The 23,831-nt window shown below is 44.0% G+C and overlaps 1 protein-coding gene across 3 annotated transcripts in view; it reads right to left on the bottom strand.

The window, feature by feature from the left end:
- Positions 1 to 10,823: 10,823 nt before the first annotated feature.
- KATNAL1 (katanin catalytic subunit A1 like 1) overlaps positions 10,824 to 23,831 on the bottom strand; it is a 41,376-nt gene continuing 28,368 nt past the window's right edge. For all 3 annotated transcript variants that reach the window (XM_085062074.1, XM_085062081.1, XM_085062091.1), the window contains 5 exons: positions 19,935 to 20,093; positions 18,993 to 19,119; positions 17,884 to 18,018; positions 15,430 to 15,556; positions 10,824 to 13,926 (listed from right to left, as the gene is read on the bottom strand). In XM_085062074.1, coding sequence (XP_084918200.1) covers positions 13,728 to 13,926; positions 15,430 to 15,556; positions 17,884 to 18,018; positions 18,993 to 19,119; positions 19,935 to 20,093 — 747 coding nt within the window. In that variant the 3' untranslated portion in view covers positions 10,824 to 13,727. The remainder of the gene's footprint in view (positions 13,927 to 15,429; positions 15,557 to 17,883; positions 18,019 to 18,992; positions 19,120 to 19,934; positions 20,094 to 23,831) is intronic.

The following is a 23,831-nucleotide window of genomic DNA, read 5'->3' as shown; positions in this document are numbered from 1 at the left end:
CTGAAGCTGCTCTGAGCAAGAGGCGCGTGCCTGAGCCCTGCCCCAAGGCCGGGAGCTGCAACCAGCCCCCAGCTCTGGCTGCTAGATGCACAAACAGAAAGCTGCTGGGCATGCAAAGCAACTGCTGAGCTGTTCCAGCTCTTAAAACTTCCTCAAAGGGCTTATGAATCTTGAAAGCAGTTTGAGTCCTTTCTTTCCTAAACAATTTCTTGCTCTCTTAAAGGACACATTTCTGCAGATGGCTGAATTAGGGAGGTTTCTGTTGGATCAAGGAGTCAAGTGGTCTTCAAGAATTCAGAGCTCAGCAGGACTCTCAATCCCTTCCAGCTGAGCTCTTATGCTTTGCAGCCTCTGTGCTTCTTAAGATTTCAGTATTTATCAATCCAGTGTGAGCACCACATCCCAAGAACCCTAATTCAAAGGGGTTAAAAACTCCATGTACATGGCATATAAAACACTCTTTGAGGGATTTTTGCTGGATTTTTGCTGGCTGAGCAAGTGTGTTTTGCACACTCAATACCTGCACATTCCTCTCTGTACAGGAAAATTACACTGAAAACTCCAAGGCTTAAATAAAAAACAAGTTTTAAATGTAAATTTGTAATGAGTCCTAAGAGACTGGAGGAGATACTGGAACATTTATTTCATGGCATGCTAAATCCATTCTTCAGGAAAAAAAAATTTGTTTCAAGGTAAAACTGAATGTGAAGAGCAGAGCTTCCTGGAGACACAAATGGTCCAGCTCTGTGCCATGTAGCAACAGCAGCTGGAAATCCTGGTGGGACCAGAAATCCTTCAGGAAGCTGAGCCAGGAGACGTTGTGCCATCTCTCTTTGGGAGCAGATGGAAACAGTCCCAATGTCATCTTCACAAAGAGCAGGCTGCCTGTGCTCCCAGCTGCCCATGACCCACAGTGCCCCAGCTGGGTCTGGGAGCTGCCCTGCCAAACTGCAAACCATCCCAGTGGTCCCAGGGGTCTGGAAAGTTTCCTTAAGCAAAGGCTGTGTTTAATCTCAGCCCTTGGAAGACACCATCTGCTAACAAGCATCAGGGACAGCAACAAGCGATCAGTACACCCTGGCTGCATCCATGATGGATCTCCCACCGCTGCTCTTGCCTCTTCTCTTACCCATCTTGGCTTGTCCCACTGGTGTCCCCAGTTTCTTGTTCAGGCTGGGGTTTTCATTCCTCTGTGCCTGCCCAGCACCTTACACAACACAGGTCTCTGAGGAGATGCAGTGCTCACAGAAACATCAATGGCTTTAGCAATACCCCTTTCATGGGACCCTCTGTCCCCCTCCCTTGAGAAGAGTGTTAGCAAAACTCACAGTTATGAGAAATCACAATTTAACCACCAAAGCCATATAAACTATGAGTCTCTTCCAAACTCATACTCCTGAGGCATCCATGGATCCTCACTTGGGCAGTTGCATCATCATCCCAGGACTAGCTCCAGCAGCAGGAATTTCTACCACTTATGTCTTCCTCATCCTATCTCCTGGTCCTCCCCTGATTGTGTTCAACACCATCTCAAGGAAGTGTGACTCCCATTTGGGAAGCTGTGTGGTGGGCTCTGTCAGGTGGGTTCAGACACAACCTTGTTCTCATCCTTTACCAAATCTGGCCATTTTTTTCTTAGGTGTGACAGTTTTTTTGTCTTCTTAAAACTACCCTGTACCATTAAACGAAAATACTGGCCAGGCATCCTGCAGGTAACTTCTGTCAGAAGGACTGAGAGTTGAAACACGGTGTAAAATACCTCTGGTTGGAAGAAGTCTTTGAGAAGCAGAGCTGCTGGGTCTCTAATGGGAGACAAAGCCTTTGCACTTCCAGGGCCCTCAAGCCCTCTGCAGCAAAGCTATGGTTGTCTACGCAGCCACTGCGGGCTGCTGGAAAACCCACACAGTCCCAGCAGAGCAGCACAACAGAAAAACCACAAAACAGCCCTGTCACTGAGGAGCAGAAGAGCAATAGTTTTATTCCCACCTTGGCTGTAAGAGCTACCACCAGATATGATGGGAATCTGTTGAACAGACTCAGTCTAAGTGGGTTCATTTTTTGCATAATAGGGTTTCTGGTGCCAAATGCTTAACAGCTCCCTTTGGGAGGCTGCAGTTTGGTTTTGCATCTGACAGCTCAAGAGCAAGGAGCATGAGTGCATGCAGAGTCCTGTAGCAGCAGGGTCCTGCACAGAGTGACTGGGTACTCATGGCAGTGGCGCCCTTCAGTGTGAACTCCTGGGCTCCAGGAGAAATGCAGAGGCAGGGAGACTGGCAGAAGGCAATTGCTATCCATCCTGTCCCTCCATACTCACATTCATTCTTGGCTACTGGTGGCTGTGCTACCCCTGGAGTGCGTTAGCTGGTCCCATATCTTTTCTTCCCCTTTGTCTGGGCAGCATCCACAAAAATGCTGTGGTCTCAAACCGTGTGGGTGCATGTAGCTGCATCCCCTGCAAACAGAACACCCACATCTTTTCTCTAGCCACTGTCTGGAGAGCTCCTGCATCTTCCACCACTTCCCTGAATACCCTGTAAACGTCTCAGTTATCTAATGAGCCCTGTTTGCTGTGCAATAACAATATACCCAAATCTTCAGCCCTCCTACAGGTCAAACCCAAATACTTGGTTAATTTGCTTGATTACAGGAATGCACCATGAGAGCATTTTTTTTTCTTTGCCTTACTGGGTAACTTGCTGTGTGTGGCTCATGGACCTACCATGTATGCTCCCGGTGATCTGTGTTAAATAAACAACAGGCTCAGTTGGAAGGAAAGGGTGCTGAGGAGGATCCAGCTTATACAAGAGCCTGAAGGAGCTTATACAGTACAACAAAGCACAAGGTGTTGCTTTATATGGTAAATATCAGGGAGTAAGAAATGCTTGTTAGACAGCACTATCAGCACAAGATCAGATGGATACAAATCAAGTGAGAACTTAGATTGGAAACAAGTTCCAAATCATCTGTGAGAAAACAAAACATCTGGATATGCCAAAGAGATGGAAAAGGCCTCCTGGGCTACAGGCTCCACTCCATCTTAAAACTGATGAGTTTGTAATTTTTTCCTTTGTTTTAAAGTAAATTTCCTGCTCTTCTCCCATCCACATCTATATTGCATGCCTGAGGGAATGCTGTTCTCTCTCCTCATGACTGAGTTCCCTGCCTGGGCTGGGTGGGCACCCAGGGCTGCAGCCCAGCATCCCATCCTACCCCAGCACTGCCTGAGCTCCTCTGCAAGCACCTCCCCAGCCTTTTGCTCACAGTGGCTCCCACAGGCTCCACTCGGGATTGTGTTTTACAAAAGCACAGCTACCTTGGAGGGTGAAGGAGGGGAGCCTGGACAGAGTGTCAAACATTTCCTTAAGCTGGCCAGTTCCCAGTTTAAATAAATCTGAATTCCCTGGGTTTAGAGAGGGAGACTGACCTGGCAGTGCCACTGGTGTGTGGCTGGCAGTCCCACGAGGGAAGGGGCTGATTGCCTGCCTTGTTCCCCCTGAGCTGAGGCACACAGATCCCTCAGGCAGAGGAGGAGCACAGGCACCACAGCTCTTGGCCCCTCAGCAAGAGGGAAGGAGTCTGGTCCCCCAGCACCACGGTAGAAATGTCTAATTAGATTCAACAGAGGAATAGATATGCATACTCAGGGACCTTTCTACATAAGCATAATTTAAAGAAAGCCAAATATTTATTTTAAATGGCTGTGCCATATGCTGATGAAATGCTGATCTGCACAGCAAAAAACACACTGTAAATAAACTCCCCAGAAGCACCTCACATTCACTGAGATTCATCTTTCTGAACAAACAAGTAGAAAATAAAATCAACAGCATCCATTATAGACTTTCTTCCATAAGAATTTCAGGCAAGTTTAGGATGACATGGGCCACTGCTTTTTGAACCATCATCTGTAGCCCACAGGAGCATTTTTTAAGGGTCTGCAGAAGGTATTTAAGAAAAACAAACTTGCTCTATTTAATTCACAATAAAGGGATCTTCAGCATCAGTGTAAAAAATGCTAGGGGGCTGCAAATCAAAAGCAACTGAAAAATGCTACTACCTGCTTTAGGGTTGGGAACTGGGAGTCAGAGGGACAGTTTTGTCTCCTCCACTGATCCCAGGACCTTCCACCCCCCTGCCCATCCTTCTACTGTCTCAACTCCCCATAAGCACTTGAAGCATCTCTTCTTGCACACCCAAATGGTACTCAGGACAACAAAGCCCCAGGACCCTAGAGAAAGACACCACTATTAACATTTCCTTATTCTTCCAGCCCTCCAACCACAACTCCAGTCCCACCACATGCCAAAGTCTGAAGACATTTAAAGATGAGCAGCAAGCTTTTAGGAAGTCAAATTTGATTATCTAAAAGGCAGCTTTTGTAGCAGCAGTAACAAACTGGCCCCTGGACATTGGCATGTTTTAAAGCAGCAAGGCTGGGTGATGAAACCTGTTGGCAGTGCCTGCAATTGGCTTCCTTTGAGCCACTTCCACACTCTTACATCCATTCTCATCACTGGTGAAGATGTAAAGACCCACATTTTTATCAATATGCATATTGTGGTGTTGTCAGCATCTCCTTGAGGTTATTCCCTTTTTCTTCCTGGTGGTATTTATAAACCCTGTGCAGAGTTGCTATGGTTTCTGTTCCCGCCAGTCCAATTGGTATTCAGAGCAGTTCCTCTCACCTTCACCATTTGGGTGACCTTTCCTTCACAAGGAAGATCTCATGCCATCAGCCTGTTCAGTCAGATGTCACACAACACGCTGTGCCAGAACACCAACCGCTAGGCAAAAGAGGGCTCTGTGGAACTGAAGCATCTGCAGAGGCTGTCTGAGAGACGGATAAACAATGGTAATTATTTCAAAACAAATTGGAAACAGAAAGCACAGCCCAGCAGTGCAACTGCTAGAAAAAAGGAAAGCCACAAAAAGAAAAATTGCAGCTCTCAATGACTTGAGTACTCTTGCGTCTTCCTCTAGGCAAATATTTTTCTACCTTTCTTGCTCTCCAGAGTCAAGTTCAAAAACTCTTAATTCCAAGACATTTTCTTTCACCTCAGTTAAACAGCATATGCAAGGGGCTGCTTACAAATGATAGCAACATAGTTGAAAGCTGGCAGTAAGAATTTCTTTGTCAAACAAATATTCTAAATATAATATTCAAGTGAGTTTGCAGTAAGCTATACTGCTTACTGTACAGCCAGACAGTCAGGCAGGATGCATGACAAGTTTCTCCAAAAGTAAGCCCGCTGGGAATGGGCTCAGCAGCTTCATGTAACATCCAGATCATGGGACCTCCAACTCAGACACTGAACAAATACCCCACGGCTTCCCCCTAACTCTGGGAAAGATGTTCCTGTACAACAAAGAAATCACAAATACACAAAAGCCAGAAAACAGGCCGTGGTCACAATATAACCCTAGCTCTGCCTGTGCAGGAGGAATGGGAACATTCCCACATTTTGCCACTTCGTAACAAAGCCAGAACTTTCCTTGTGGCACCTCCTTGGCTGCTGAGATAAGTTTTCTTGCATTGGGCAACCAGGCTAGCCAAGACATTTCATCCCATCTGCTTTTAATGCTAATTGGGGCCTTCTTAAGAAGAGGAGAATTGCCTGAATGTGTAGCATGTGCAGACGTGTAGAAGCATGGCACTTCAGCTGATCAAACAACAGTTCTGTATTGCACAAAATAAGCTCCTCTATTAGAGGTACTGAACCACCATGTCTGCAGTAAGTGGGTCACAGGAACAGGTCACAAAACAGCACACAAACCAGGCAGGCTCAGAAGGCAGAGAGGGTCAAGCATCTCTGTGCAGTGGGATGCAGCAGCTTCAGTTGCTGCTGCAGCTCTGTTAGCTATGGCTTGTGTGGCAGCTGGGCTCTGAACACTGGTCACAGGCATGCACAGCGATGGCCAAGCTTTTGCACAATGCTCTAGCGAAATCCCTAACGTGAGCAGGGAAATGACCATGTGCCACAAAAAAAACAACCACCACCCAACCACACCCACCAACACAACCACCACAACACCAAACCCACCCCAACACAACCACAACCCACCACCAACACCACCCAACCAAAACCACCCACAAAACCCCAACCCACCCCCACCCCAAACAACACACACCACAAAACCCACAACACCCCAACACACCAACCACACCACCCACAAACACCACCCAACACAACACACACCCACCAAACCAACACAACCCCAACCACACCAAAACCAAAACCACACCAACCACACAAACACCCCCAACCCAAAAACACCCCACCCCACCAAACCAAAACCAAACCACAACCACAAACACCACAAAACCACCCCCCAACCACCCCACCCCCACAACCACCCACCCTAGGAGAGAGAGCGGTTTCTTCCAACATTTCAGGTCAGGCACAGCCGTCCTTGACAATATTGAGTTCTCTCTGGATGCTAGGGATGGCATAATGCACCCACCACACCACCCACAAACAAACAACCAAAAACAAACAAACAAACACCAACCACACCCCCCCAAAAAAAAACAAAACAAACACCCAACACAAACACAACCACCACCAACAAAAACAACCAAACACCCCCACCCACCACCACAAACACCCACAAACCACAACCCCCCACACCCCACAAACACCACACAAACCACAACACCCCCCAACAACCAAAAAAACCCAAAACCCACCCCCACCAAACACAAACCCCAAAAAACCCCAACACCAAAAAAAAACACAAAAACAAACCACCAAACCCAAACACCACAACAAACCCCAAACCCAAAACCACACCACAAACAAACCCCCACCAAAACCCACCCAACACCAAAACAAACCACACAAACAAACAAAAAACACCACCCCCACACCACCACCACAAAACAAACCCCACAACCACAAAAAACAAAACAAAAAACCAAAAAACCACCACACCAAACCAACACAAACCCCCCCACCAAAAAACAACCAACACAACCACCACCCAACACCCAACCCAACCAAAAAAACACAACCCCAAAACACACCACCACACCACCACAAACCAACAACCAACACAAACACCAAACCAACCCCCACCCCACAACACCCCCACCAACAACACAACCACCCCAAACACACCCACCACCCAACACCACCACAAAAGGGTGAGGCTCCAGAACATCTGCAGTATATTGATGACATCATTGTGTGGGGGACACAGCAACGAAGTATTTGGGAAAGGAGAGAAAATCATCAAATTCTCCTGGAAGCCGTTTGCCATCAAGAAGAGAAAGTCAAGGGACCTGCCCGAGAGATCCAGTTCCTGGGAGTAAAGTGGCAAGAGGACGGCGTCAGATTCCTTCTGAGGTCATCAATAAGATCATCGCATGTCTCCACCAACCAACAAGAAGGAACGCAAGCTTCCTAGGCGCCATAGGCTTTTGGAGAATGCACATCCCTGAGTACAGCCAGATCGTGAGTCCTCTCTACCTCATAACCCGCAAGAAGAACGATTTCCACTGGGGCCCTGAACAGCAGCAAGCCTTCACCCAGATCAAACAGGAGATCGCTCATGCGGTAGCCCTTGGACCAGTCAGGACAGGACCAGAGGTAAAGAATGTGCTTTACTCTGCAGCCGGGAGCCATGGTCTGTCCTGGAGCCTTTGGCAGAAGGTGCCTGGGAGACCCGAGGCGACCACTGGGATTCTGGAGTCGAAGTTACAGAGGGTCTGAAGTCAACTACACTCCCACCGAGAAAGAAATCTTGGCAGCTTACGAAGGAGTCCAAGCCGCCTCAGAGGTGATCGGCACAGAAACACAACTTCTCCTTGCACCCCGATTGCCAGTGCTGGGGTGGATGTTCAAGGGAAGGGTTCCCTCTACTCACCATGCCACTGATGCCACGTGGAGCAAATGGATTGCCTCATCACACAGCGCGCCCGTATTGGAAACCCGAATCGCCCTGGGATTCTGGAAATCATAACAAACTGGCCTGAAGGTGAGACTTTTAAATTATCTTCAGAAGAAGAAGAGGAGAAAGTAGCACGTGCCGAGGAAGCACCCCCGTATAACGAGCTGCCAGAGAGTGAAAGACGCTATGCCCTCTTCACCGATGGTTCCTGCCGAATTGTAGGCACAGATCGGAAATGGAAAGCTGCAGTATGGAGCCCCACACGACAAGCTGTACAGGCTACCGAGGGACAAGGTGGATCGAGTCAGGTCGCAGAGCTTAAAGCCATCCAACTGGCTTTGGATATTGCCGACGAGAGAAATGGCCAAGGCTCTATCTCTACACTGACTCCTGGATGGTAGCCAACGCCTTGGGGATGGTTAGATCGCTGGAGAAAGGCTAACTGGCAGCGCAGAGGAAAACCCATCTGGGCCGCTGAGATTTGGCAGGACATCGCCCCCGGGCAGAAAAGCTGACCGTGAAAGTTCGACACGTGGATGCACATGTACCCAAGAGTCGGGCTAATGAAGAGCATCGTAACAAGAGCAGGTGGACCGAGCTGCCAAGGTGGAAGTGTCACAGGTGGATCTGGACTGGCAGCACAAAGGAGAATTATTTCTAGCTCGTTGGGCCCATGATGCCTCTGGTCATCAAGGAAGAGATGCGACATACAGGTGGGCTCGTGACCGAGGGGTGGACTTGACCATGGAAAACATCTCACAGGTCATCCACAGCTGTGAGACTTGCGCTGCAATCAAACAGGCCAAGCGGGTGAAGCCTCTGTGGTATGGGGACGATGGTCAAAGTACAGGTATGGGGAAGTATGGCAAGTTGACTACATCACACTTCCCCAAACCCCAAAACCACACCAAACAACCACAAAACCACCCCCCACACCCCAACACCACCAAAACAACCAACAACCCCAAAAACACAAAACCCACAAAACCCAAACACCCAAAACAAAAAAAACCACACCCCACACACCACCCAAAAACCAACACACAAACAACAACACCAACCAAAAAAACAACACAAACCACCAAACACAACACAACACCCCCCACCAACCCACAAAAAAAACCCACACAAAAAAAAACAACCCACCTCAGGCAAAGGCAAGCCCATCCGTGGGGTTGTTTTTGCCCAAGGACCTGGTATACTTGGTGGGTGATGAGGCAGATGGGGAAACCCTTGTGTCCCACAAGGAACCTTATCTTAAGTGAGAACTGTGTAGATGGTAATAGAATAAGGGGTGGATAATGTCCTAGGTTGCAATATGATGTAGTTAAGTATTCTATTACCACCAGCTGTGGGCCTTAGCTGCATCACCCACTCCGGATGACAGACAATGGGCCATCCGTAGCTTACATGCTAAGACCACCCCGCATGACAGGCAATGGGCCATCAGGGACCCACCGTGTGACCAGGACTTATCTCATCCCATTGTGGATGCTCTGCCAGGAGGGAGACCAGTGTTCCCACCTGGATATAACCTGGCCTGGAACTGCCTGAGCAGCCCTGTCTACTGGGTTCCCAGAGGACAGAGCTACACTGGATCTTCAGCTGGAGACGACCTTCACAGGATCACACTTCAACTGGACTACTTCAGTTGGACTGCTACTACCACCCTAACAGGGTGTTAGGTTGTATCTGACTTTGTCAGTGCTTTTCCTTGTATTATTTCACTTATTTTTTTTTTATTTCAGTCTTGACTTGTGATCTCTCACTGGTTTGTTTTCAAACCAACACACCATGTGAGACATTCTCTGCGCTGCATCATCTCCCTGCCTTTGCTATCACCAGCAGTCTGCTTTATTCCATCACAGCACTACTGAGATTACTCCTGTCCATCTTGGCTCCACTCTGCACCACAGTGCTGTTTGGTGGGCAGTTCACACAGGGGGGGTTTGCTGCCAACATGGTGCTGACACCCACTTCACACCAGCGCATAGCTCTGGCATTCCCAGGCTCCCTGCCTGCTCCCCAGCAGCACAGGGTCACCTGCGTGTTCATCCCATACCGGTCACTACAGCTCTGAAAAAATACCTCAATTCACAATCTGATTCAGGGTGGCTCTCAATAACAAACCAAAAAAAGGTCACTGTTTCTTCATCTGCTTCCAGCTCCTCATGCCTGGATTGTACCATGAAGCCTTTGCTCCTTTGATGGAGGACTTCTTTACAGCACACAAGCTCTTTCATCTTTCCCATGATCAGAACAAGTCAGTGCACCTTTGCTATTTCAGTCTCTTTAAAACTGGGGTGAGCTGAACTTTCTATGCAAAGATTTGACCTCTCCTGAAATCCCCTGATCAGCATTTCCCTTGCTCTTTCATGTTTGAGGCATTATGAAACACTGGAAACTCCGTTCTTTCATAAGGAAGTTAGTGAGAAATTCAAACAATCAACTCAGTCCCAGGAGACGTGGGTTGTCTTTCCAAGTTTGAAAGCTCCTTCCTAATAGAAGTTTTACTCTTGAAAGTCTCCTGGTTAGCAGGCAGCTGATGATATAGCTTCTCTGGAGCCTGATTATACTTCCAGCCCAACAGCAAGTAATAAAAAAGGCTGCCTGGCTCTGTGAGGTCTGAATCAGGTGCTAACATGGAACATCTGCTGGGGCCTCCACTCTCTTCTCCCCCACCCTCCTTCCATGTGCTGGGCATCAGAGTGTTCTCCATTTTATAGCTTGTGGCAACAAAAGGCCAATTTAGAGAGAAAGCATTGCTGACAGCTTTTATCCAAAACACCCAGACTCTGCTTTAACTGCTCTCCATCCAGGACCTTGATGAGTTCAAAAGCACCATGACATGCTGAAGAGATGTGCATTGTATGGCAGCCTTTGGAAGCAGTTAACAGCAAAGCACTCGTAGCCCCACTCGAGCAAGACGGACAGACTCTACATGCACATTTATTACTTCATACAACCAGACTGTGTATTATACAAAAATTAACAGTGCCACCCAAGAGGGCCTTCACAGATGTTTAGAAAACACGTAAACCCAGCTTTAAAACATGGTTTCTATGTAACCTAGGTACAACTACTGAAGCACCACCCACCATGTGCGTGTACCTCCACGTGTGCGCATGATCTCCACACAAACAGGAGCAGACTGAACATGTTGTTGCAGCAGGCTGTGACGTGCCTGTACACTGCTCTCCAAGGAATCCAATATCCTTACTCAAGGGTTTCCACCAGTGGGACATGAACTGGTCTTACTTTGGTATTTGGCAAGCTCATCCTGTGGACCTTGAGCTGCTGCCACTGTTGGCTGCCCTTCCTTCCTGGGCTGCTCCTTGCTGCATCCAATGCTGGCTCCCCTGGAGTTAATAATTCAGTCTCCAAGCCCACTACCCTGATATAGCAGGGCCCAACTCATGGCAGTAATCCTGGGGCACAACCATCATAAACATCTACTGCCTGAAAACTTTCACTTTTCTGTTCTGCAGCTGTAAAGGATGAATGATCCTGTACAGTAAAAACATTTCTGGGGTAGAAACCATGACCTTTAGAGAAAAAGACTGCAGCACCTGAATAATTCTGACTAAAGGGAATGCCCAGTACAGTGAGTTTTGCTTAACAGCCAAGAAGGAAGTTTAATGCCTTAAGGTTGAAGGTTCATCAAAGAGCTAAGGACTGACATTTTCACCAAGTGCTGTGCTTTCATCAGTAGGAAGGTCACTGCTGCTTGCTATGTGAAACTGAGCAAACTGGTACTTAGACCCTACTAAGCAGCAACTGCTAAATCCCAGCACTGCTCTTGGCCAGCTGAGCAGGGTTGTTACTGGCATTCATGTCTATTCCCTTGTACATCTTGGTTGCATAGGCTCAGATCCTTGAGCAGCAATGGTCTCTTTAGTGAGAGACCCTGTAGTGCTAATCTGGCATTGGCCACAGATTTGTGTAGCTTTACTAATTTCTACTGCAGTAAACCAAATAAACAAACAAAGAATAACTGCTGCAGCTTCAATAAGGAACAAATGACAGACCATAGCAATATTTTCAAAGCTTTCTCTCTATAAAGGTCATTTCCCGGGAGGAATCATAGAATCACTATGGTTGGAAAAGACCTCTAAGATCATCAAATCTGACCATTAACCCAGCACTGATGTGTTCACTACTAAACCATGTCCCCAAGTGCCACATCTACACATTTTTTAAACATTTCCAGGGACGGTAATTCTCCCTGCATTTTGCCCTGAGCAAAATAAGTATGTGATTTAAGGTTTTCGCCTTAGTGGTTAACATGTCATGGCCCAAGAGACCAGTGTCCTCAATTACTGACATTACTGGGAATTTCCAATAACTAATAAAAAGGAGCAAATAAAGATATATTCCCATTCAAGAGGAGGTGCTGTGTGTTTCTTACTCCAGTTCATCACATCTGTCTTCATCACTAGGAGTATCAGCAGAGAGCTGAAAGGCTGAACACCTACCAAACTGCATGGCAATTCACATCCACCAAGATACTTAAGGCATAGCTCACAAAATCACCAAAAACTTGAGAGCTTACATATTTATCTCTAAATCTGGTCCTTTGACCACTCCTTCACATTCCTACAAGAGGAAACCTTCATATGCCAGACTCACAGCCTGAGTCTGTGAAAAGCTCATAGTTAGTGTGACAGATATACGCTAGAGAGAATTTCTCATGTTAAGAGTTTAGAACTCAACCCTTCTCATCACTGTACTTGTACAAGGGAAAGGAAGAAACACTTAAGAACATAAATGAGATCATACAGATTATTTTCTAAATATTACTAAACCAGTAATATTTATACATTTTTAAGAAATCTTCATGAAAAAAAAAATTAAGCATGAACAGTTCTACAACATAAACAGGTACAAGTCCCATTGCCTAGTAGTGCCAGGGAAAAAATATCTTAACAGAAGTGGAAGTTCACAGCCATTTGTTTTAAGGACAGTCTTCTGTTTTAAATACAGCCTTGATATTAGTGTCTTCACTGTATTAAACTCTTAGTACTAAAATAATAATAATAGTAATAACAATCACATTTAGATAGCACAGACAAAGCATAGGATGATATATAAGCATAAAAGTGCAAGTTATAACCTAAGTCAAAGTGCCTACTGGTCAAACAGGTTCAAACTATATTCAGAGAACAAGCATAAACCAGACTGAGAACAATCCATGCCTTTTTCTTTCCCTCTCATTTCCATCAGAAGTCATTGCAGGTAACACTGATAACAGTCTGAAGTGACATCAATTCCAAATGTGTGTATATGAGAGGAGAGTCAGGCCCCTGTCTTGATGGAAAATTGATCCTCATTTCCTCTGTGTAATGCCAATTAATCCACAGGCTTTGCTCTGAATATCTGAGCACAGAGAGAAAGAATAATAACTTGGATGCCACATTCAAGGGAGGCAGAAGCAGCATTTAAGAGCAGGGGGTACAGTGAGCCCTTGTCTGTTCCTCTGGAGTCACATGCCCCAGCTGATTTATTGACTTCAGCCATGAAAAATGACTAGGAGGAAGTTAAGTAACACTGCTCTTCATTTGAAAAATAAAAAAAGACTACCCTCAGAAGTATGATTTTTCCCTTCCTGTTCGTCTTATTTTTCTATTTCAGAGATAAAGTATCTTTTACAATATCAGCTCGTGATTGTGTTCATTCCCTTTAAAGGCAAATAGCTTAAAAGAGCCTGTCACCAGACAGGGGTGGGATGAGGGCAGAGGCAGACCTTTTATTAAACCTTTAAAAAGACTTCTAACTCATTTTGCAAGTGAGAACAACAAAAACCATAAAACTCCAGCAAAGGAAAGCTGTCACTGAGATTAAGCAGATCCAAACTCCGCCATCCATTTTTCATACTTCTCCAGGTCAGCAGCAGAAACAGATTTGGAGATTTTCTTCAGAGCCAGCTCAAAGTCCCCCTTGGTAACCGGCATCTGAAGCTCCTCTTTAGAAAGTGCACGAATCTCTTCTGGAGTTAAGCCATTAATACGTCGTCTCATTGCCATTAAAGATGCATCCCTGGAAATACAGGACAACGCATGGGAGCTAATTGCTAGCAGAATGTGCCGTAAGCCTATGAATTTTGATTGTATTCTCTTGCTAGAAACCACTGTCAGGAACACTTAAGAGAGCATTTATTTACCATAGAAGATGCAGTTCACATCTTTCGTAGCTTACATGTTCCCAGATCACTACATTAATTCAACATAAAGAATGTATTGGCACCAAAACCCATCTAAGCATATGGTAAATGTGCAGAGATAATTAAAACTATAAAACTGAAAACCTTTTACAATGATTCATAGAGATGAAATTTTACAACTTTAGAGCAGGAAAGGGCAGGGTGGGAGACGAACCACACTCAAAGACTTTTTTTTTAAAGTAGTCTGGATTTTTACACCCCATTCCTTTTAGACTTTCTCCCTGCAGCGTAGCCCCAAAGGACAGTCAGCAAGGGTTCAGAGTGCAGCCCAGCTTGGCTACCTGCCTGCCTGCCCACAGCACCTGGATCTATGAAGAGCAGAGCAAGAGGCATCAGACACAGCATCATGTGGCTCTGCAGTGCTGAGGCCATCGGTGCCTGTGGCTCCTCATGCTCTGCCTTCTCTGTGACTCCTCATGCTCTGCCTTCTCTGTGACTCCTCCTCAGCTCAGATCCTGCTAGTGTGGCTCATTGGCACAAAGAACACTGCTCATTTTCTCACACTGTGACCCACAGGCAGTCTGAAATTACATTTTCTCTTTCCCCAGGTTTTTCCCAGCAAGGGATAACACAAGCCTTAGGGAGAACAGGTAATTTCACTACCACATGACACATGCCAACTTTTCAAATCCACTGAGTGATTTCACCTTTTCAGAAAAGCAGCACGGGGAGGAAAAAAAGATTCCCAAGCCATGTTCTTACAGAATCATTTCTCTTGACAGGATTCTTCAGGGACATAAACTTCCTTCAGATAAGTTTTTTCAAATACTATCCTTCACCAGAAAAGCCTCATTTGTCGAAAATGAAACAAATTGTGGGAACGGGACGGAAACAAATTCAATACTAATATTATAAATTATCTATATCCCTCTTGCACCTAGAAGATTCAGGTAGATACCAAGACTCTGCTGCACTGGGGACTGTCCAAACACTCAGTATACAAAAACCCCAGAAAAGTATTCTGTGAAAGGAATTTTTTGTATTATGGAGTTCTAGCTCTTAAACTAATGAGAAAAAAAAAAATCTATTTTGCACTCCATTAAAAAATGCAGACAACTCCAGTAAATGTAGCCAATTGTAACATGAGATTTGCTCAGATAATTTTTTTCACCTCAGATCCCAGAAAACCACATCTCACAGAAAGACTCCACAGTCTTTAGATCACTCCATATTTACTGTACTACATGATTATAGTAAATAGATTTGGGCCTCAAACACAGCCGTGTTAGCACAGCTGTAGTGGGTATTGCCTTTTATTGTATAATGCAAATTTTGACTTTCCATGCAGTTCTATTTGCAAATTAAGGAGAATGAGATACCTGCAAACATTAGTGATGTCAGCACCCGAATAGCCTTCAATCTTCTCAGCAATTTCTTCAAGGCTGATATCGGGATCTAGTTCTACTTCCCGAAGATTAATCTTAAGTAGTTCTGCTCTGCCTTTTGCTAGAACATAAAAATACTTGTTTGAAGACTTGTAAGAGTTACATTTAAAAAGGATATAAACGTTACTTAGATTTTTCAGTGAAAAGTATGAACAAAAGAGTTCAATGTAAGAAAAGAGAGAGAATAAGTCATAGTGAAGTGTGCAATCAAATACAGTAAAATATTTGGTTAAATGCAGTATATTAAAACAGCATGTTCAGAAGATGTTTGACAAAGTGGTATGTCATTAAAAATGTCTGTTATGTCTCAGGTGATAAAGCATTTAGTCGCACATTACCCAAGGGCACAAAAGCACAATCCTACGAATGTCTGTTTCATTTCACATCCCTTTGGATCCACTCACTGTTCAAGGGCTTGACTGCATATTATTCATACAGTTTCATTAAAACTACAATAAGGATTCTATTAAAAGAGCTTCAGACAGCACAAACCCTTTAACAACAGGCTGAATTTTAAGCATATGTTTAAGCAGTTTATTCAATTGGGACCCAAGAAATCTGCTGAAGCCTGATAGAAAACAGACACATTAATGCAATAAACATATACTAATATATTTACAATACCAACATCCTGGTATCCCACTTTCATACCCAGATGCAGTATGCACACAGTGATAACCAGCTGTGTAAATGAGCACTTATGCAGTCAATTAACCATTTCTCTTGCAGAGGGCATGTGCACATATGCACTTGAGTACGTATGTTAAGCAGCCTAAGCTTACAAGAGGGAATTCACATTTGATAGCTTAGGCCTCCATGTCACTCTGCACAAGGGTGGTAAGGAAGAGGATGACTGGCTTCCTGGCTTTCACTGTACAGAAAAAAATATGCCAGCTCAGCATCTTTATTCCCCAATAATCAATTTTTATGATCTATAAAAAGGACAACCACAATAGAAAAAGTAGCAGTAGGAAAGGCTAAAAGTCTTAAAGAAATATCCAGTAAAACACATTATGTTTTATTTATTGATGTCCCTAATTATTATTTCTTTTAACTTTTGGGGAAAGGGAAATAGAAAAGAAAACAGAAATCTTGTCTAAAGCTGCTGGTTTTGTGTGCTTTGCACAACTGTCAAGAGCACAGAGGTATTCATCACACACAACTGGCACTAGCTATAAAATGGGGATTTATTATTTAGAGAGCACAGCATACACACAGCATACCTGCAGAGTGTCCTGCATCAGAGAACATTCTTCTAATTGTTGCTGTGGGGCTAAGAAAGTCTGTGCAGCATTTTGAAAATTAAACACTACAGAATATATGCTTGCATCAAATTCCACAACATGCAGGTGTATGTATGCTACCATACCACTTTTTCAGTGAGAATGCCTGACTACATCAAATCACACAGCATAGTTATAAATGCATCACTCAGACTTGCCCAGAATACCGCGAGAGAACTTGCAGAATAGATACAACAGAACCTAAGATTGGAAATAACACCACATCACATCTCCTATGTTGTCCAGGGTGAATACACTGTGTTAAAAAACAATCTGGTTTAATTAGAGACAAGAGAAGAGCTGATAGGATTTTAAACTAATTGGTCATAAAGACAGGCATCCTGTTAGGAGCTGTTACTGCCTGTAAGCTGCAAAGACAAGCTGTAGAACTATTAAGTGTCCTTAGACTTGCTAAACTCAATCAAAACCGCTGTCACCACGGACACACATCTTGTTATCTTGAGTGCTCATGCAGGGAGATGAAGCATCCACTGTACCAAGAAGAAACGAAGCTATGCAAACTTCAGGTGATAGGAATCTCAAAACTAATAGGACAGGTGAATGACAGCTAGGAAAGACAATACAAGCTGAAATGTCTTAGGGCAGGAAAGCAATCAGCCTGCTGCATTCTGAGTGACTCAAAGCACGGTAATAAAGGCAAGCAAGCAGTGATTTGCAATGAACTAAGCCTGTAAGTGAAAATTCATGGATCCGCTTCTTTGCATTTGTCTGCAAGGGCGCGGAGTGCATTTGCAATATTTGTGAACATGTCCAAAGGCTGCCTTTGATGATCACTCAAGGACTGACTGTTAAACATTTAAAATAATTCCAGGCTCATTAAAACTAACTCTCTTTCAAAATATAAGAACCCATCAAGGGCTTGCAATGAAATGCCACAGCTCTTTGTTTTTAAGCCCCCAAGCAAGTAGTATTTCTCTTTCTCTCACTCTCTTTGAAAATAAAGCGATCCAGACAAATTATTAACCCCTGAATTTCACTGCTCATCACAAAACCATCAGGATTTCTCACAAACACAACAGTCCAGCAGAAATCCTAAAAACTCATCTTGTAAAGAAGGAAAGGAAAATGGTCTTCTCAAACATACCCGTGGGCAAAGGTATATAAATCCTCTTCTCCAGTCTCCGTCGGAGAGCTTCGTCAATATCCCAGGGAAAATTTGTAGCAGATAATACCATAACCATCTTGGAAGGGTCATCATTTTCCAGAGCACCACCTACCCCTGTAAGCACAACAGTTCAGAGCAATTTTACTCCGCAGCTCTTGTTGATTGAGATGCTTGCTGAGAAACATTGCACAGACAAACACAGATTAGACAAAGCTAAGCAACAGCTCTCTACAGTCCTGTGTCCCTTTCCAAAGTTCCCATAGCTTAGGTGTCATAAGACCATCACTATCACAGAGAGAGGGACAGTTTGTTCTTTTGCTGAGTCAGGGAATGGCTTTTTTTGACAGTGCTAATAACACAACCATATGTCAGTGTAGCCCTACTCGTCTCACTGACAGCATTACCTCTGTCGAGTCTGGTCAAAGAATAGGAATCACTCAGCTTACCAAGTGAGGACTGCAAAGAAATTAACATTTTGGATCAAAAGGTTTCCTATCCTGAGCTTATCACAATGACCCTGCAAATTTGAGAACATTTTAAACAGTAGTTTATATACAGTAGTTTATATAGCAGTTTATAACAGCTGCAATATAAAGGTGGTTATCAAACCTCTGCACCATACAACATTCCTCATATGGTCAGGCTTGTTGTGTGCACCTGCACAGCACAGGCACTAAATCTCACTGAAAAGGGTAATATTAGCTGCCACCACAGGATACAGCAAAAGTAGATCTCACAATGGGGTTCCATAGTTGGAGACTCTAGCAAAGGCCAGAATTTTGTTTAAATTGAATACAAATTAAATACCTGCCTTAAACTGCATAAATCTCCAATATCTGCTTCTCCTAGAGTCTGTACCTCTTTGAGTTTTTAAGTCACCCTAAAAATAGCCATTTTAGAAAAAATAAAGCAAAACACCCCTTTTCAGTTCTCTGCCATTGAACACTCCAAAAATACCCTAGTCTAAAGTTCTACTTCATTTTTCCCCTATCCATAGAGCCAGGTTTTCCAGATGGCTCAAGTTCTTACATTCTCATCTGCAAAGAAAGAGCATCCCAGCCCCAAACCCAGATCTAAGCCCTTGTTACCATCCATTTGCACGAGCAGCTCTGACTTGACTCTGCGACTGGCCTCGTGTTCGTCAGACGTGCCTCTGCGGCTGCAGATGGAATCTATCTCGTCAATGAAGATTGTTGTTGGCGCATAAAACCGTGCCTTTATTCAAATGAAAACATCACTATTAAGGCTGCTCAGCAAGCACAGGCCCTCATCAGACCACAACCCAGCCCTGCTAGACATACTACATACATATCTTCCCTGCATGTCACAAAGGAAGAATTCAAGACCTTGATTTATGAACTGTCTGTCATATGCCGAAGTTTATACACTTTAAATTGTACTCCTTGGGTCAGTGTTGGTTGGCTTTCCCCAGCAATGGTGTTGCAAAGGGGAAAAGATACACTACCACAACAGGATAGTGATTGTGAAACAATACAGGCAGTTTTCATGTCCAGGTCTTCTGCTGGTGAGGGTTAAGCACAAGGGACAGAAGGGAGCTCAGTGGATCTCAAGAGACACAGGTATAGCCCACATGGACATGTCCTTCACATACCCCACATGACTGCACCCACAGCTTCATTGAGAGGCTTGTGACCATCATTCAGAAGAGAAACAGAACTAAAACATGTACTGCTTCTAGAATAACTGTTCCAAACCCCTACCAATTTCAAATCTACTTCATATGGGATTGTTATCCCAATAACCAAACAAGTACTGAATTTCTGTTGAGGTCACAACTCTCTATTTAGTCTGGAAAATGCTATCCTAAACATGGGTGATGAACCATTTCCTTCTGAATCCTCAATAACATACCGTATGTGGAATCACAGAGATTATGTTTTTCTAATTGGTTGAGCGAGTGTCATTTCAATGAACTCCATGCTTCCAACATGCTACTGGAAGGGCAGGAAACCAAGAGTGATGTCCTTTCCCACCTTAATAAACTTCAGATCACATCATCGAGGACATACCATTTCAAACAAGAGGCGCACCAGCTTCTCAGACTCGCCTCTGTATTTCGATGTCAGTGTGGAGGAAGATACATTGAAGAAGGTCGTTCCACATTCTGTAGCAACAGCTTTTGCTAGCATTGTTTTGCCAGTGCCGGGAGGACCAACCATCAGCACACCCTGAAAGGTGAGAACAAAGTTAATGAACAACAAATAAAGAAAACTTTGCCATTGGTACTCTACACACATCCCAACATGAGACAAGATCTGGATTTAAATTAATAAGATAATTCTCATCAGTGGAAAACAGAAGACAAGTATCCTGCCTTCAAGGACAGTGTGAAAGTGTTCTGCCATTTCTTCTTACAACTCCACTCAAGCTAGAACCACAAAAGCCAGTAACTGGTGCTGCACCTAGCACCTAGGAAATGGACAAGAGATTTATAGCCTTGCTCAGAATCAAACAGAGTCTAGACTTGAACTTAGGCCTTCCCCAGCTCACAAGGGGCTGCACAAGCAGATGAAGACAGTAAATTCTCTTTTTGGAACAAAGGCCCTGGCACGAAGAAAGTTTTACAGAAACCAAAATACTTTTGCAGTAAGCTGTGTTCGCCCAGTAGAGCAATTTTCTGCAGGAAAACATTTTCCCAAAACATCTTGAAAATATGTATGAATTTGGTTGGTGTTTATGTGATGATGCACAAGAGCATTCACTGAATACATCAGTTTGTTATATTCCTTAATCATCCCATCTCAATATTCCTATGACCACATTACTGCATCTCAGCAATTCCTGGATGAAACACCATCCTCATCATGCTGCTGGATGACTGGACTGCACTGCTATTCCTATTTTACAGATAAGCCATCGTGGCTCATGTGGACTACTGCTTAGTTCCACAAAAGTCTAATCTGAACTTCAGTGATTATTCAGAAAGCTTTAAACCAGAAACAATTGTTAAGTCCCAGGTTGGTATTCACATCATTAGACTATCTTTCCATCTGTGGTCTCTCAAAGAAAGGAGCACACATGTCTGCAGCTCAGCACATTTACCCATCACTACACAAACAGGTTTTTTGCTCTACACAGAGTGCTCTCAGAACCCTGTGATCCCTACAGCATAGGGATCCCTAGATCATCAGAACCCTATGAACCCTAAGATCATATCACTGAGATGGGTTAATCACTCTTGATAACACTTCTAAATACAGCCATTTTTATGGGTAGTCTTTTCAACCCTTTCAGGAGCAGTGTTGAAGAAGGACAAAACACTGTTCCATGTCCTGCATAGCAGTAGAATAGGGCCCTGGGATTTTAAGTAAATCAGTGAAAATGTAGTGCTCAAGCAGCTTGGGGTATTTTTTCCCCTCCCAACGGCAAGATCTTATTACATGCTAACAAGAGTTTCCTAAAATTGTACTGTATTGCAAGGGTAATCAAATTAGCTAGAGTTAGAATTGCACATCATAATGTGCTTTGCAATTAATAACTTACATAAAATGCCACAGCAATAAAATATCTGTTAAATGCAAGCCATATAGCAAATTAGATTTCATCTGTTCCTCACAAAAATTTACTTCAAAAAGCATGAAGAATGACATGGAAGAGATCTATAAAAACAAATCAACCGGGAACACAATTATTCAAAAATGTACCATTCAAAAGCAATAGCCTCTCTGTACTCCATTTTCCATTAACTCTTAATACCTTTATTGCCATTTAATACTTAGCTAATGCAAGCTCAACATACATTCATCGCTAAATTAAGTCAGAAATGCTCACACACCATCTCTACAGCTAACAGTCCAAAGTCACTCCTCAGGCTGCCCAAGGTTTCCTAAGCTTCAGAGCAGCAAGCATAAAAAGTAAATGGACTCCCTTTTCTGCCCGTGAACACTTAGACATTCAGATTTGAGATGCTGCACAGTTATATTATAACAATATTGCAAATACAACCCTGGAGTGACTGGGTGAAAATTACTCAGCCTGTAATATGCAGGTCAGAGATGACTTACTGTTGTCTCTGATTTTCAAATGTGTTAGTATTTTAAAACAAGCTTCACCTCAATTCAAACTCCTCTCAAAGCATGTGTTTGATAAATGGTGTTTAGTGCAGGACCTGGTGATATAGGGAACTAATGACAATTTTTGGATATTGCTTCAGTTCTCCATCATTCTGGAAGGTCACATCCTGGCTTCAGGATTTTGAAGGATGCTGTTCAGTGCCAAAATCAAAGCCCATCATTTTACCCCTCCTGCAAAGTATTACAGGAAGTGTTACCTTGCACGTGGTACTGGTGGCATTCTACATGTGCATAACACAGGTGCAAAACAGCCACACCAGGGGTAAAGCCAAGAGAAAATCAAGCTCTCTGAGGATAGAGACAATAGAAATACCAGTTTAAAAATAAAAAAGAACTTGAGTTTGCAGCAAAACAAGACGTGCATGGCTGCAAACAGAAACACATAGGCTCAAGTTGCTCTTTTTGCAAACTAGGAGGCTGCCACTTACTATTTAAAATCCTTGACAAACACAAAGACTTCTTTATTCTTCCTCTAAGGCTCTGTTAATCCAAAGTATTCCAATAAGAAGCTGAAATGCACCGCAGGGAGTAAGTGTTCTGATGAAATCACTGCAGGGTTACTTCTTGTTGTTGTAACAATCACTAGCAGAGCAGTGGGAAGCACAGTGAGCAACCAGGCTTTCTTGGCACAAAACAGTTCAGAGAAAAAGAAAGAGCAAACCCCTGGACACTCAGAAACCCCTGGCTGCAACTACACAGCACCTGTGTTGAATCAGGGAAGACAGCTGGCTCCTTCAGACAAGGCACTGTCCTCTCAATACAGGCACAGACTGTGAGCTCTGTCTTGGGAATTGTTCTCAGGGGAGTCTGAACATCCAAAACCAGCTTTGGCTGCCTTTTCCCCTGAATTATTGTCCTGAATTCCTAGGCTCAACAAATGCCTGCTGCTACACTGATTACTGCAAGAAACAGCCTTCCCTTCAATACTTCTCATCCTTATAGCACAGTCAGAGGTCAACAGTAGGGAAAATACATGCTGTTCTGTGTGAAAAATAAATTCATGAGAGTTACAGCTTCACAAGTCACCAGGGAAAAGGCTAACAATGAAGCCTCTTCATAGCCTTGTCAGAAATCAATTTGCATTTCAGACTGAAGAGAGAAAATAATAATAGATTTTTTTTGTCCACATCTACAACCACCTGGTTTTCAGAGGTGACACTGCTTAGTAGGAAAAGGTAGTCTCAGGCAAAGAGGTGGAGATTGTCTTTAAAGGATGAAGCTGTTGCTCCTTTATCCACCGCCACAATACTTGGAGACAAGGCCAGTGGCATTTTTCACATTTCCTGCAGTCTGCTGAGATACCTGTCTTAAAGACAGATGGCTGCTACATCCTCTATGCATGCTAACAGGTGAAAAGAAAGCAGAGCAGATCTTTACTCCATTAGAAGTTTTTGAAGACTAGACAGATAGGGCCCCCATAGTCTATAATAAGGATGTGGATCACCTTCCTCTAAACCAAGAAAAGAAGAGATTCAGGAGTCCAAAATATACTAAAATGTCACCCTGCATATGTAACCCACAAAATCTAGGCTTGTCCAAGATGATAGCTCAGTTAGCCTTAAGGTTAACCTCAAAGCTGAGGTTACTGACCACAAGCCCTCTAAACTCCAAAGGCCCTATAGCATGGGGCTAGGTTTGAGCTGACTATATGTTTGGGCTCCCTGCCTCCAACTCACTAAAACCTTCATGAACAGCTCTCAAGCGGCAATCTCCCAGCTCCTGCTGGTTCTGACCTAAGTATAAGGCAGGGAAGCATGAGGACCAACCAGGAAAAGACAGAAGAAGTGTTGGTAGAGCAAGATCCAGCACACCAAACAAACTACTCACGTACAC

This window comes from Lichenostomus cassidix, chromosome 1, assembly GCF_008360975.1.
Source record: "Lichenostomus cassidix isolate B80296 chromosome 1, HeHo_3.0, whole genome shotgun sequence".
Taxonomy (NCBI): Eukaryota; Metazoa; Chordata; class Aves; order Passeriformes; family Meliphagidae; genus Lichenostomus; species Lichenostomus cassidix.
Note: the sequence above shows the minus strand (reverse complement) of the source record. Positions and strands in the feature narration are given on the sequence as shown.